General features: G+C 39.1%; 1 protein-coding gene across 1 annotated transcript in view; it reads right to left on the bottom strand.

The window, feature by feature from the left end:
* The window catches only part of lrba (LPS responsive beige-like anchor protein), a 672999-nt gene that overhangs the window by 501930 nt on the left and 155846 nt on the right, over positions 1 to 15223 (bottom strand). The window contains exons 30-31 of the mRNA XM_033017677.1: positions 7347 to 7477; positions 295 to 373 (exon numbers count right to left, since the gene is read on the bottom strand). Coding sequence (XP_032873568.1) covers positions 295 to 373; positions 7347 to 7477 — 210 coding nt within the window. The remainder of the gene's footprint in view (positions 1 to 294; positions 374 to 7346; positions 7478 to 15223) is intronic.

The following is a 15223-nucleotide window of genomic DNA, read 5'->3' as shown; positions in this document are numbered from 1 at the left end:
AAGAATTGATGAATTCCAAAATATGATGTTGATCTCAGGATATTGTTCTAAGATGTGATTTGGAGCTTGAAATGTGATTGCAATTCATGTAATATCATGGATCTACTCGGACGTTACTAAATGCAGCAGACATGCACTCCATCACCTCATGATTATTACGTTTACAAATAGCTAATTTGGTAGTGCAGAAATTGAGTTTAAGTAAACGTGTTTATAACTCTTTTCATAAGATCAGGTAGTACAAAACAAACACAGCATAAAAGATCTCAACCAAAAGTTAATAAGAGATATTACCTCATATTAGCTACAGAGTCTTCTGGCATTGGGGACACAGTTTGAACAGACGGCAGTTTTGAGTTGGAAGATCCACCACCTAAGGGAATTCATATAATACATTTATTGGCAAAATAAAACCAAACACTATTTTATATTCAGCAGAAGTGAAATATTAGATCTTAAACTGTTTGCTCTGAACTATTTCATGAGCATTAAAAGATATCAGTCTTTAAGATAATTTTGGTAAAGCTTCTCTTAAAACAAGTCTAGGATCTGCAGATCTTGAGTAGAAATGTGAAAAACAATTTTGAAATTTCCAGTTTGCATATGGAAACAAAATTGGCTAATAAAACCGGAGCTCCCAAAGAAAACCCACACAGGTCACGAGAGAACGTACAAACTCCGTACAGACAATGCCCGTAGTCAAGATCGAACCCGGGTCTCTTGTGCTGTAAGGCAGCAATTCTACTGCTGTGCCACAGTGCCACCCACAAACATAGGTTTACGGTCAGGAGGAAATGATGGCTTTTTAAAAAATATATATATAATTTGTTAAGTATATTGGACAAGCCACCAGAGGAGGTAGTTGAGGAAGGTACTATTACAACGTTTCAAAAACATTTGGACAGGTACATAGATAAGATAGGTTTAGAAGAATATGGGCCAAACACAGGCAGGTGGGACTAATGTAGATGGGTTATGTTGTTTGGTGTGGTCAAGTTGGGCCGAAGGGTCTGTTTTCAGGCTGTTGACTATATGTTGTGTATCGGTGTTCAAATTAATGGGAAATAATAAAGTTAAGAAATGCTCCTGAAAAAGCACTGGCCTGTTTTGCAACACGTTAGAAGGTATGCTGCTAGCGACGGGGGGGTGGGGGGGAGGTTGGAATTCAATGAATGATTATACTAATGGATTCTTGCTATTCTGTTGCATCTAGTACTAATCGGACTTTTAGCCTGGTGTAGCTTCACCTTAAGATTAATGGAGAGCAATTACTATGCTCCCATACATCCCAAGTTGGAATCTGATTTTTAGATCGAGCTTGTATGTTCGTCACTGAATCATGCGAGTTGCTTCACTTTGTGGTGATGGAGAAATAAGGGATGTAAGGAGAAATACTGTGGTACAATTTCAAGCTGCCCCGGAGTGCCTTGTGTAGATTGTTATAAATTTAAAGCTTCGCTAGGTAATTTAATATTGACAACCATTAAAAAGCACTTTGATGTGGAACTGCACAAAAATAAATATGTAAATGTGGTAAATTGTATATTAAAAGAACATTAATAAAACATTTTATATAACAGGCCATCACCGGCTGATGAACCGGTTATGTTTTACAGAAAACTAGAAGTTGCTTTTGCCCCCAAGTGGGGGAATACACAAAAATCACTGAACATGGTAACCCTAGACCTAGATCAGCCATGATCACAATGAATGGCTCAAATGGCCGAATGGCCTCCTCCTGCACCTATTTTATATGTTTCTATGTATGTAATGGTGGCATTGAAGGCACACAAGGCTGATAAGAAAGAAAAATGACTAAAAGTGGATAGGAAGAGGAAACATGTTCTGACATACAAGTGCCCCCCCCATAATGTTTGGGACAAAGACCCATCATTTATTTATGTGCCTCTGTAATCCACAATTTGAGATTTGTAATAGAAAAAAAATCACATGTGGTTAAAGTGAACGTCAGATTTTACTATACATCTTAGACATTAGACAATAGGTGCAGGTGTAGGTCCTTCAAGCCAGAACCGCCATTAAATGTGATCATGGCTGATCATCCACAATCAGTACCCCATTCCTTCCTTCTCCCCATATCCCCTGACTCCGCTATCTTCAAGAGCCCTATCTAGCTTTCCCTTGAAAGTATCTCGAGAACCGGCCTCCACCGCTCTCTGAGGCAGAGAATTCTACAGACTCACAACTCTCTGTGTGAAAAAGTGTTTCCTCATCTCCGTTCTAAATGGCTTACCCCTTATTCTTATACTGTGGCCCCTGGTTCTGGACTCCCTCAACATCGGGAACGTGTTTCCTGCCTCTGGCATGTCCAAATGCTAATAATCTTATACGTTTCAATAAGATTCCCTCTCATCCTTCTAAATTCCAGAGAGTACAAGCCCAACTGCTCCATTCCCTCAGCATATAACAGTCCCGCCATCTCGGGAAATAACCTTGTGAACCTACGCTACACTCCCTCAATAGCAAGAATGTCCTTCTGCAAAGTTGGAGACCAAAACTGCACACAATGCTCCAGGTATGGTCTCACTAGGGCCCTGTACAACTGCAGAAGGACCTCTTTGCTCCTTTACTCAACTCCTCTTGTTATGAAAGCCAACATGCCATTCGCATTCTTCACTGCCTGCTGTACCTGCATGCTTAACCTGCATCTTGGTTTCACCATGTAGAAATTACAGCAGTGTTTATACATAGCCCCCCCCCCCCCCCCATTTCAGGGCACCATAATGTTTGGGACACAGCAATGTCATGTAAATGAAAGTAGTCATGTTTAGTATTTTGTTGCATATCTTCTGGATGCAATGACCGCTTGAAGTCTGCGATTAATGGACATCACCAGTTGCTGGGTGGGGTGGGAGATTGAAACCTTCACGTGGTTCACGTGTATCATCAATGAAGATAAGTGAGCCAGTACCTTCAGCAGTCATACATGCCCAGGCCATAACACCCACATCACCGTGTTTCACAGGAGAGGTGGTATGCTTTGGATCTTGGGCAGTTCCTTCTCTCCTCCATACTTTGCTCTTGCCATCACTCTGATATGTTAATCTTCGTCTCATCTGTCCACTAGACCTTTTTCAGAACTGTGGTTGTTCTTTTAACTACTTCTTGGTAAACTGTAACCTGGCCCCTATATTTACAGCTAACCAGTGGTTTGCTCTGTATTTCTGTTCTTGAAGTCTTCTGGACAGTAGTCATTGACAAATCCGCACCTCACTCCTGAAGAGTGTTTCCGATCTGTCAGACAGGTGTTTGGGGATTTTTCTTTATTATAGAGAGAATTCTTCTATCATCATCTGTGGAGGTCGTCCTTGGCCTGCCAGTCCCTTTGCGATAAGTAAGCTCACCAGTGCTCTCTTTCTTCTTAATGATGTTCCAAACAGTTGATTGTGCTAAGCACAAGGTTTGGCTGATGTCTCGAACAGTTTTACTCTTGTTTCTCAGTCTCATAATGGCTTCTTTGACTTTCATTGGCACAACTTTGGTCCTCATGTTGATAATCAGCAATAAAAGTTTCCAAATGTGATGGAAAGATTGGAGGAAAGACTAGGTGCTGAGAGCTCTCCGATACCTGCATTAAGGAGACATTTACACACACCTGAGCAATTACAAACACCATTGAAGCCATGTGTCCCAAACATGCTGGTGCCCTGAAATGGGGGGGACTATGTATAAACACAGCTGTAATTTCTACATGGTGAAACCAAAATGTATAAAAATACCCTTTAATAAAATCTGACAATGTGCACTTTTTTCATGTGATTTTTTCTATTACAAATCTCAAATTGTGGAGTACAGAGGCAAGTAAATAAATGATGGGTCTTTGTCCCAAACATTATGGAGGGCACTGTACATAGGAGTGAACACATGTATGTATGGTATCCATACATCAGGTGTTCATAACACAGGAACGCACTATATTACAATCCAACAATTTCATAATGTTTGATTTGTGCAAAATATGCTTAGAGGAAAAGATTAATATATCAGCTGTTCAAAACCTGGATGAGGAGTGAGGCACAGTGACCAATGCAAGTACCTGCAGAATTGCACAACACCAGAAGATGTAGATTCCTAAATTCCTAACACATTACTCCTTCATTCCTCAATCATCTTCAAGCCAAATTGTTAATGGTCTCTCTGACCTTTAAAGCAATGAAATGTATTTGAAAATTACCAGCTCCCCGGCCAATGATATCCAGCATGTTTAAATTTGAAACAGCTATATCTTTTGTGCTGCGTAGAAATCAGATTATCTCAATAAACTTGCAAACTATGAAAGGAACCACAACCAAAACATGCCAAGTAACTTCTCAAGTGTAATTTAGGAAGTAACCCTAATTATAAATTCACCAATCACCCGACCATCCTCCATTATATGTGTTTCATCAATTTGAAAACTAAATTAAATAAATTCCATGCCTCAAAGTTCAATGAGAATCCGCTAATTAACATAATATTATAATTACTTTTTAAATCACACAAATATGATATTTGCTATTTTTTAATTTTAGTTAGATTCATTGAAACTTAGGACGAAGCCCAAAAAATTTGACATGCATGTCATAACTTTTACGAGGAAAACTTTATAACAATTAAGCAATCCAATTTTAATGTGCCAAACTACTACATACAATAAAATCTAATGCTCCCAATATTTTTAATCAAGATATGTATACAAGAGTTCAAAAAAATTTTGACTGACAAAAATCAGGAAAACCTGGCATGTTGCAGTGCCAGATGCATAACCCCTACCAAAAATATACAACCTATTTCACTTATCCACTTTAATCTCTTACTGATAAACTGGCTCCCATTGAATGACAGTTTAACAGGCCCTCATGGAGACTTGAAAGAAAATGCAAATAGATCATGTATCTAGTATCCTGAAGAAAGTCTACTGTTTACATAAAGTCATCACAGCCTGATATAGTGTTGGCTCCACTATAGTTTACAAAAGTAGATTTTTTTTATTTATCTGATTTTAAAGTGTAATATTATTCTTTCTCTTTAATATCAAATGTTTTTTTAATAAAATGGTATACATAAATAATATTAAAGATTTAAATTATACAAATTCAGCCTCTTAAATTCGAGCAATGTTGCAAAAAAAATTAACTGAAAACAATGTATAGTTCTAGTTTCATTTCTATGTAGGAGTTCATTTAAGAAACAATCAATGCAGTTCAGCGTTTAAAACTACGTCAGATTGTACCAAGGAATCATCAATTTTATTGAAGATAATTCAAGCAGACTTAAAATCAACATTTTAAAATCAAATGCCATCATCCATTTATTATCCATCCAAATTTTAGGCCATAAATACCCACACAGTAATTTGATTGTAATGCTAGGGTTTCAATAAATATCTAAAGGGAAAATTATTAAACTATAGAACACATATTACAATATTGTAGTAGCCCCCTCTCGGTCATGACTGACCATAGGTGATGCATCCTAGTCGGATGCAAGCCTGGGCGATGTCATATGGAGGACAGGCTGTTGCCCATGCAGCACGTCCACCCTCTCCACGTCGCTGATCGATCCAAAGGAACAGCAGGGCCGTTACAGTTTGGCACCAGCGCCGTCGCAGGAGCTGCCAGAGCGAGGTTATAGACAAAGACGAACTGCCTTAGGGGGCTCCGACTCCGGATTTTCTTGAGGTTTATTCCTGGAGCCTTTTCCATGACTGGATATGGCCACAAGGCAGTGGAGGTTTTAAATATGAGTTTTCCCTCTCCTTGATGGACTGCCTTCCCAGGCTGACGAGCCCCATCTGCCCGAGACTCGTGGGGGCGGGAGCGTCTACCTTCCCGTGCGGGTCTATAGCACCTGCCCACTGCAATATTGTAAAAGGCTCATTTATTGGAGGAGGCAACTTACCTCAAAATTACAACTGGTGTACCCATCCAGGCCTGCCACCTAAACTCATAATTTGCTATCTCCATTTCCCACAATTACCCAGTCAAGATTATCAAGACCAAACATCCCATACACCAATCAAGAACAACCAGTGTTGCGAATAACTTTATTAGATCGCTGATCACCCTGTACACTATCACTATCCTACACACGAGGGACAATTTACCAAAGCCAATTAACAAACAAACCTGTACGTCTTTGGAGTGTGGGAGGAAACCAGAGCACCCGTAGAAAACCCACACGGTCACAAGGAGAATGTACAAACTCCACACACAGCACCAATAGTCAGCATTGAACCCGGGTCTCTGGTACTGTAAGGCAGCAAATCTACTGTGCCAACCCACTAAATTACTGGAAATATAAAATTTAAAAAATCACCTTAAATAAACTAGAAAGCTGTAGATTGCATGTCAGCACTGCCCAGGCAATCACACATTCACAGTGGAAGCTCATCCGACCCCCCCATCTTGTCCCTGAACTCTTCAGCATATCCAAGAGTGTTCTATAATGTACTGTGCAAAGACCAGGACTCACCTTTCCTTTCCCCTATTTTACCCCGTCATAGTTATCGCATCAACATATGAATCCATTCATTTGAAAGGGGTTGCCCTATTTCATTGACAAGGTATGTGGTTTTCTGTATTTTATTTTAATTAACTTTATTAATTAGACCAATTTACACAAATGATTATCAACTGGTATTATTCAACACCTTTGATTAACAGAGGCATTTAGAAATAGTGGAAGGGGCCTTCTGATAGTGCAAGCAGGACATGGGGAACTGCGCCAGCAAAAGGGACAAGTGACTGCAAGCATCTTGCAAGAGACAAATGTGCAGCATAAGTTGGATCAAGCAAGATCCAGCCCACTACCCCAAATACATAATAATGTAGCTTATCTCCTTCCTCCTCCAATCTGTCGGCAAGTTGAGGACATGTACATTTGGATGAACACGTGCCAAAGTCCCAAATAGGTTATTTATTAACAATAAGCCTTTACGTTTAACACCTTCTTAATACTAATAAAGACAAGCAGCTAAGGGATATTAGAAAAATAAACTCACCAAGATGTAGCAATTAAATTCAAGTGTTGGCAGTTCATCATGCAACTGACAGCATTTAGCGGTAACATTTGGCTCATTAATGTAATGTTAGTTTCAGAAATTCAAGAATGAAAACCAAATAATTTTCATTCTCAGAAAATACTGTCTTCACCAAAACAGAAAAATTGTTTCTAAGGCAAAATCCCAAACAATCAGTTATTTAGTAAGGACATAATCTTAGAAACAATATTTCTAATCTAATGATGGCTCCTGCAAATGCATCACAAATTTTAAAATTCATATCATTTGCACATTTCATTGATCTATGCACTCTCTCTTATTGGAAAAAATATCAGAGAATTACCAGTTGATTCAACAGCGCCGTCCTCTGCAGATTCGGTTGTAGAAACCACACTAACAGCATCTGTAGTAGCAGGAGCAACGGTTTCACTTCCAACAGCAATCTGATGTTTTTTTGGAGCTACCACAACGCTCCTAACAAAAAAAAGAGATTAAGAACTGATGAATTAGAAATAATTTGACTCATAATTTAACATTTGCAGTTTTTTGAACACAGAAAAACATCCAAATAAATGCACACAAGTACAATAAAGTTGCTTAAATTACATACAATTTATATCTGAAGTTCTGAAATGTTTTACACAGAACCCTGAAAGCATTAAAATATCAATTTGCCAGCTGAGTTGGATGATCAGCCATGATCATATTGAATGGCGGTGCAGGCTCGAAGGGCCGAATGGCCTACTCCTGCACCTATTTTCTATGTTTCTATGTTTCATGCCTGCTCTGCATACAAAGAATACAGTGTTCAAGCAGAGTGCAAACATACTATTCAAATATGACCTCCTGTTTAATTGCTTTAATGTGCATGTTAAAACCATGTATGTATAACATTGGCAATCTGTGAAATTATTTTTCACAAATAAATGAAAATTCATGTATATTGGTCTCCAACATCAAATGTTATTCACAACTGAAGTCAAAAGATAAATAATTTGCTTCATAACATTTGACCAGTTACTTTGTGGTGTGCTGTAACCATACACAAAATAGCTTTCACCTTCACTTATGCGGTGGGGTATGTTTTCACGTTAACCTCAAAGACTTCATTAAATTTCAAATATCAAAAATTGAAATACAATCAATGCAATGTTCTAGAAGTAGAGGTCAATCTGCGTTAATTCTGAAGGCAACAAACTGAAATCATGGCTAATCATTAGAGATCCAAATGTTTTTTTCCAATATTTTCAGATTCCACCATTTCTTGAGAGAACAGCCACGACGAGGATCTAATTATAGAACATAGAACAGTACAGCAAAGGAACAGTCCTTTGGCCCCCAATGTCTGTGCTGAACATGATGTCAGCATAAACTAATCTCCTCAGCCTGCACGTGATCCATATCCCTGCAATCCCTGCGTATCTATATGTCTATCTAAATATCACTATCGTATCGGTCTCCAACACCATCACTGGTATTGTGTTCTAGATACCCACCACTTCATGTAAAAAAAAAATCCTGCATATCCCCTTTAAATTTTGTCCCTCTCACTTTAACACTATGCCCTCTAGTCTCCTCAGAAAAAGATCTGCATTGGTAAATCTCAAATGAATATTTCACTATAATTTGAAAACATTTTCGGAAAACAAAACGGCACACCAGAAAGTCATCCAATGACAATTCATTTCTAAAGAATGTCAGGTGTTTCAAGATAATAAAAAACAATTACTACCTGGGATTTTATATTATCCTAAATAAACAACTAGAACTATCCAATCACTCTAGCCTTGCAATTACATTCAGGATAGAAATTGGTACCAATATGTGGCGTACAGAATAAGATACATTAAAATGCACAATTATCTATGTTCAGAGGTTCACTTCAATAGTTTGTTTCATGGTATTTAAGTTAATAAATGGAATATAATGTATTTGTATGCTTTGAAACTGGGTGCAATCCTCCCAATATTTGGTGGGAAAACTTCAACGCTGATTGTTGCAGAATCAGAGAACAACATTGGGTAGGTCATGAGAGCTAGTGGCAGGGCAGAGCTGCACATTGACTGATGCCAAGTTGGTAGATAATGTGCTGAGGATGAGACAATGACAAAAGATTCACAGATACTTTAAATCTGCTGAATGCAAATTCATCCTTAAAATACCATGATTTGTTTGCTGGTACCAAGATGGGGGAATAAAAAAATAGCACATTTAAGAGGAAAGACCCTGCCACTGTGTTCTAGGTTTTTAAACAATTTTGAAGAAAATCAAGGCCAACGTTTTAAACCAAGTTTACTAAAACACAGAAATCCAGCTACCAACCCAAATACTCGTTCGACTCACATATGCTCATTGTTAATCAACCATTATATGCAAGTCTAGACTGTATTTGAATCAGTTGATGAATGCAGTTTCAACTTCCACAAATATAAAATTGAATAATCTCACTGTAATATTCATTCTGGCAGAATAGAGTGCAGGCTTGAAAAGATACCCTGAAAGTTAACAACTCGCTAAATCATCCAGACAATGTTTTTTGGGCAATTTATGATATTATCAAGTTAAGGCTGATGCTTACTAAAATGTCATAATATCTTGCTTTTCTTAACCATAATTTGTTTTGGTTGTCTTTCACAAAATAAACTTGTAAGATCATATTATAAAATTTCTAACAATATCAGTTGGAAAGATATTGAGAAATTTATCAGCAATACTCCAAACTTTAAATGCACGACAACAAAAATCTAATCTTTCAGGAGCCATTTTTACTCTTTAATGTTGCCATTTTCATATTTGAGGGATTTGGAAGCATTAGTGTTCCATGTAATGATATTAACCTTCCTTCATTTTTCAGAAACTGCGTAAAACGTTTTTTTTAACAATCAGAAGGAAAATAATGCATAAACTGACATGCTCCTAGCAAGCATTGGGAATTCAAAGATACACATAGTTGGTTTGCTGTACACAATAAGCATCGACTTTGGGGAATGAGAGGGGAAGAGGAATCATGAGCCTTTCTAACTGCATAATTTCCAGAAACACTCTCAACCAAAAGGCGAGTTACACAATGTACTTCAAAAACAAGGCATTTCCAGTGAGAATCTTATCAGTTATAGATAAGATGAAACACTGTAATCTAAGGCAATGTAGACAAATTTTGAGCTCTTAAGATTTCAGTTTATATACTCCAGTAGCTATCATAGTTGTGTGTCAAAAAAGGTGCAACAAAAAATATTATTTAACAATTTCTGAATTAATTTGAAATAAATAAACACCATTAATAAAGCCTCATTAGCTGCAAAGCCTTTAAAATGAAATAATTTTCCACCCATCTCTTCTGAAAATATTTTTATTCCAAAATGATTATAACTGTCTCTCCTTAAATCATCATCTGGCCAGCCTCCCTTCAGTCAGACTCCTGGTCTGGCATAATGACAAATGGGGTAGACAGTCTATCATGATTGTCTCTCTACCACATGCTGCATCGAAAATGCAGGAAACAGGTTGTTTCATTGCTTTTTATAAAAATAGGTCTCATAAAAAGAAAAAAATATAAATTTGTCAGACATATTACTACCTAATTGAAATACAATATTACAAGGGCAAACAATGGACAAATCCTACCAAAAGCATCTTTAATCCAGGTACTTAACTTCCTGAAATACATGCCATAATCCTTTCTCTTTTCCAAATGTCTTAAATGATTACTTGCCTGCGAGCAACAATATGTATATTATTGTATATGGTAAAAATATATGTGAACGGTTAGGAATTTATCTATTTGCTCATTTATTAGTAGTACTGGGGAGCTGAATCAGACCAGTCTAGTGAAATCAATGAACAACTTCTAGCGAAATTTTACATTTAAGTGTTACACTGATTCAAGGAATAATTTTCTGTTAGCATTGTTGTGGGTTTAGAGGTAACCCTAATCTACACAACCAATCATAATACAGAATGTAGTACAATCCACTGACGTGTAATTTAGGTTTATGCATCTGGGTTGATCAAGAAGATGGATAAAACAGAGAACAAGTACAACTTTGATTCAAAAACAAGAGAAGATACAAGTCTCCATCAAGATAACTACACATTCCCAGAAACTAATCACCAATGATGTGAATCTCCACATCAGATAACAAAGTCTTGATACTGAATTGAACCAAGATGCACCTTCTTTAAAAGAAAATAGGACACTCAGCAGACAGCACTCACTAAGCTGTTACTGTATGTTTTCCAGCTATGGCTGGCAGTAGAGGTTGATAATCCTTAAGATATGAGGAGAGTTCAGATTTCTGACATTGCATTCCTTAGATAAATATAGGATCAGAGAGATGTCTTGAAATTCCCATAGATACTACACTGCCTGGCTACTGAAAGAAGTCTGCATTTAACTAGGTGTCTTTTCCAGAGAGATATTAACTTGCTGACTTGCCAAATAATAATGCTGGTCTGACATAATGAATTAAATTTAAACCAGATTCAAAACCTTCCATTCACATTACCAACACATGAACATAGAAAATGGCTTGAAATTCACATTACGCATTAAAAAACCTTACCATCAGTTCGCAATTTCTTCATTTATCCTTTAAAAAATTAAGATTTTAAACCATCTAAATAATTGCCAAGGTACATGGACAACATTTTCCAACAGTAGTTGATCACCATTATAATACATTGTTTAAAATATCCTTCAGTCCTGTAATGCCAGAGATTAACATTTCCCTGATTCATGTACACTATTGTATTGTGTCAAATTTGCACAAAACCTTCTCAAGTAAAGAATATATATCTATTCTTTACCTTCCCTGTTCACTTTACACCAACTACTGGTTTTAGAGAAGGTCTGAAGAAGGGTTTCGGCCCAAAACGTTGCCTATTTCCTTCGCTCCATAGATGCTGCCGTACCCGCTGAGTTTCTCCAGCAATTTTGTCTACCTTCGATTTTCCAGCATCTGCAGTTCCTTCTTGAACTGGTTTTAGAGAAGCAGGAACAATGCTTCATTTGCTTCAATTAATCTATTGGTTTCCTCTACCAACACCCATCTACTGATTCAAGCTGGGGAGTGCTTCCAGAAAAAACAGAAACTTTCCAATAATCATCCCTCATTGTTCATTTTTGATCTTTGATAATAAGTCGTTGCAGGCGATTCCACTGCAAAGGGATTTTGCATGATTGTCATCAGGAACTTGAACTATTTTGAGGTATCAAAAGTAAAATAGCACAGGTGGGTGAAAATACAAGGAAAAATTATGAAAATTATCCAAACAAAATCCTTTCTCTTCTTTCCACAGATGTTGGCTGACCCACCCCTACCAGATATTCCCAGTTTATTTTAATCTTTCATCATACACAATACTTTGGCATTCATTATTTTAGATCTACATCGCTTAGTATGACACTAAAATAACATAGCCACCAAGACAAAAGAGAGAAAGGAAAGAGGGGGGAGAGAGAGGGGGGGAGAGAGAGTTTTTGCCCTCAAAAACTGTTTTGATTCATATCTGCCAGTGATATTTCATGTCCCCTCTTTGCCTTCCTAATTTCTCTTTTCACTTTCTATTCTCTGAAGGTCTTGCCATGTTTTCTATTCTCTATACAAATCATATGCTTCCATTTTTCTTCTTTCTCCAACCATGGACATTCACTGAAGTCCAGGATTTCCTGAAAATGCTGTCATTGCCCTTTACCCTCATGGTTACATGGTGGTCTTGAAATCTCATCATTTTATAGAAACATAGAAAACAGGTGTAGGAGTAGGCCATTTGGCCCTTCGAGCCAGGCTGATTCATGACTGATCATCCAGAATCAGTACCCTGTTCCTGCTTTCTCCCCATATCCTTTGATTCCGTTAGCCCTAAGACAGGGCTGCCAACATTGGGTGAGAGTTGGGAGTGAGAAATTGTGAGAGACCAAGCCCGAGGGAGCATAGCGACCGGGGGGAAGGGGGGGTGGGGGTGGGGGTGGGGGGGGGGGGTTGGGAGGAGGGGGGTTGGGAGGAGGGTGTCCCCCTCCCATTGGTACAGAGCGTTTGCATTTATCAGCTTGAAATTGTGCAATATGGTGCATAGTGTAGCGAGTCTTTTAATTTACACTTGAATGCAATTTATATGCTTTAAATTGGATTGGAGCGTTTTTGAAAGGGGGAGGCTGTACGATCACTGATCACTGGCCTTGGGGGTACCCGGTGTGGAGCAACTGAGTGGGGAGAGAGTGTGGAAAAAGGGTGTCCCCCCTCCCAGGGTAGGAACTTTTTGAAATTTGATGTATTAAAATTATGTTTTAGTGCACTGTAGAAGTATGATTTCAATGTTTTTTGTATGAAGTATTTTTAAGAGGTAACTTTTTAAGGGGTAACTTTATCCACACAAAGGGTGATGGGTGTATGGAACAAGCTGCCAGAGGAGGTAGTTGAGGCAGGGACCATCCCAACATTTAAGAAAACGTTAGACTGATACATGGATAGGACAGGTTTGGAGGTATGGACCAAAAGCAGGTAGCGTAGCTGGGACATGTTGGTGGGTGTGGGCAAGTTGCGCCGAAGGGCCTGTTTTCACACTGTATCACTCTATGACTACATTATACCTCCACCATGCATGAATGCTTCAAAATCAAGTGATCGAGCTTTATTGCCATATACTCAAGCATAGAAACATAGACAGTAGGTGCAGGAATAATAATAATAATAATAATAATAATTTTATTTATAGAGCACTTTAAAAACAAACATAGTTGCAACAAAGTGCTGTACATCACTAATCATTGACAAAAAAGTTAATACACACCAATAATAACAGTTAAAAGATGGAGTAAGTAAAGATATTCAGAATAAAGAAATATTAAAAAACACTACAAGCAGGAGCAAAGTCTCATGCATGGTCAAAAGCCAGGGAGTATAAATGTGTTTTAATACTGGATTTGAAGATAGACAGTGAGGGGGCCTGTCTGACGTGCAACGGCAGAGCGTTCCAGAGTGCCGGAGCAGCAACAGAGAAGGCTCTATCCCCTCTGAGCTTCCGCTTAGACCTCGGTACCTCCAGGAGCAGCTGATCAGCTGACCTGAGGGACCGGGCAGGAGCGTATGGGTGGAGCAGCTCAGAGAGGTAAGGCGGTGCGAGCTCATTCAGAGATTTAGAAACAAATAACAGAATTTTAAAATGAACTCGAGAGAGCACCGGGAGCCAGTGGAGGGAGGCCAGAGCTGGTGTTATGTGCTCCCTCTTTCGAGTTCCAGTTAAAAGGCGAGCAGCAGCATTCTGAACCAACTGGAGACGAGCCAGTGAAGAATGAGCAACTCCAAAATAGAGAGCGTTACAGTAATCCAGCCTAGATGTAATAAAGGCATGGATTACTGTCTCAAAATGCTGCCGCTCGAGAATGGGTTTCACCTTCACCATCGGCCCTTCGAGCCAGCACTGCCATTCAATATGATCATGGCTATTCATCTAAAATCAGTACCTCTTTCCTGTTTTTTCCCCATATCCCTTGATGTCGTTAGCCCCAAGAACTAAATGTAACTCTATCTTGAAAACATCCAGTGAATTGGCCTGCACTGCCTTCTGTGGCAGAGAATTCCACAGATTCAAAACTCTCTGCGTGAAGAAAGTTTGTTCTCATCTCAGTCCTAACTGCCCCGCCCCATTATTTTTAAACTGTGACCCATGGTTCTGAACGCCCCCAACATCGGGAACATTTTTCCTGCAGTTACAGTAAGTGAAAATCTAGCAGGCAAGCAGGATGCTTTCACCAACCACCCCAATTTGAAGCCCACTGTCTTCCACCGTTTCTACCCAGTGCTTGGTACTTACTTCCTGCAGCCACTGGTTGTCCTCCAGGATGCACCGAGCCGCAGCCTGATCCATGCCGGTCATCTGGGCAAATTTGGCACAGAGACTCTCTCTCCCCCCTCTCTTCCGCCTCTCTTCCGCTCTCTCTCCTCTCAACCCCCCTCTATCTCCCCCTCTATCTCTCCCCTCCCACTCTATTACCCCTCTCTCTCCTTCTCTGCCTCTCCTCTCCCCCCGTCTCTCTTCCCGTCTCTCTACCCCTCTCTCCCTTCCCCTCTCTCCCTCCCACCTCACTCTCCCCCTCTCTCTGTCTCTCCTCTCACCTCTCTCTCTCTTCCTCTCCTCTCTCTCTCCCCCATTTCTCCCTCTCACCTCCCCCTCCCCCTGGCTCTCTCTCCCTCTCTTTCTCCTCTGTCTCTATCTCCTTTC

The sequence above is a fragment of the Amblyraja radiata genome, chromosome 1 (genome assembly GCF_010909765.2).
Source record: "Amblyraja radiata isolate CabotCenter1 chromosome 1, sAmbRad1.1.pri, whole genome shotgun sequence".
Classification (NCBI taxonomy): domain Eukaryota; kingdom Metazoa; phylum Chordata; class Chondrichthyes; order Rajiformes; family Rajidae; genus Amblyraja; species Amblyraja radiata.
The sequence above is the reverse complement of the archived record's forward strand: the minus strand, read 5'-3'. Positions and strand labels throughout refer to the sequence as shown.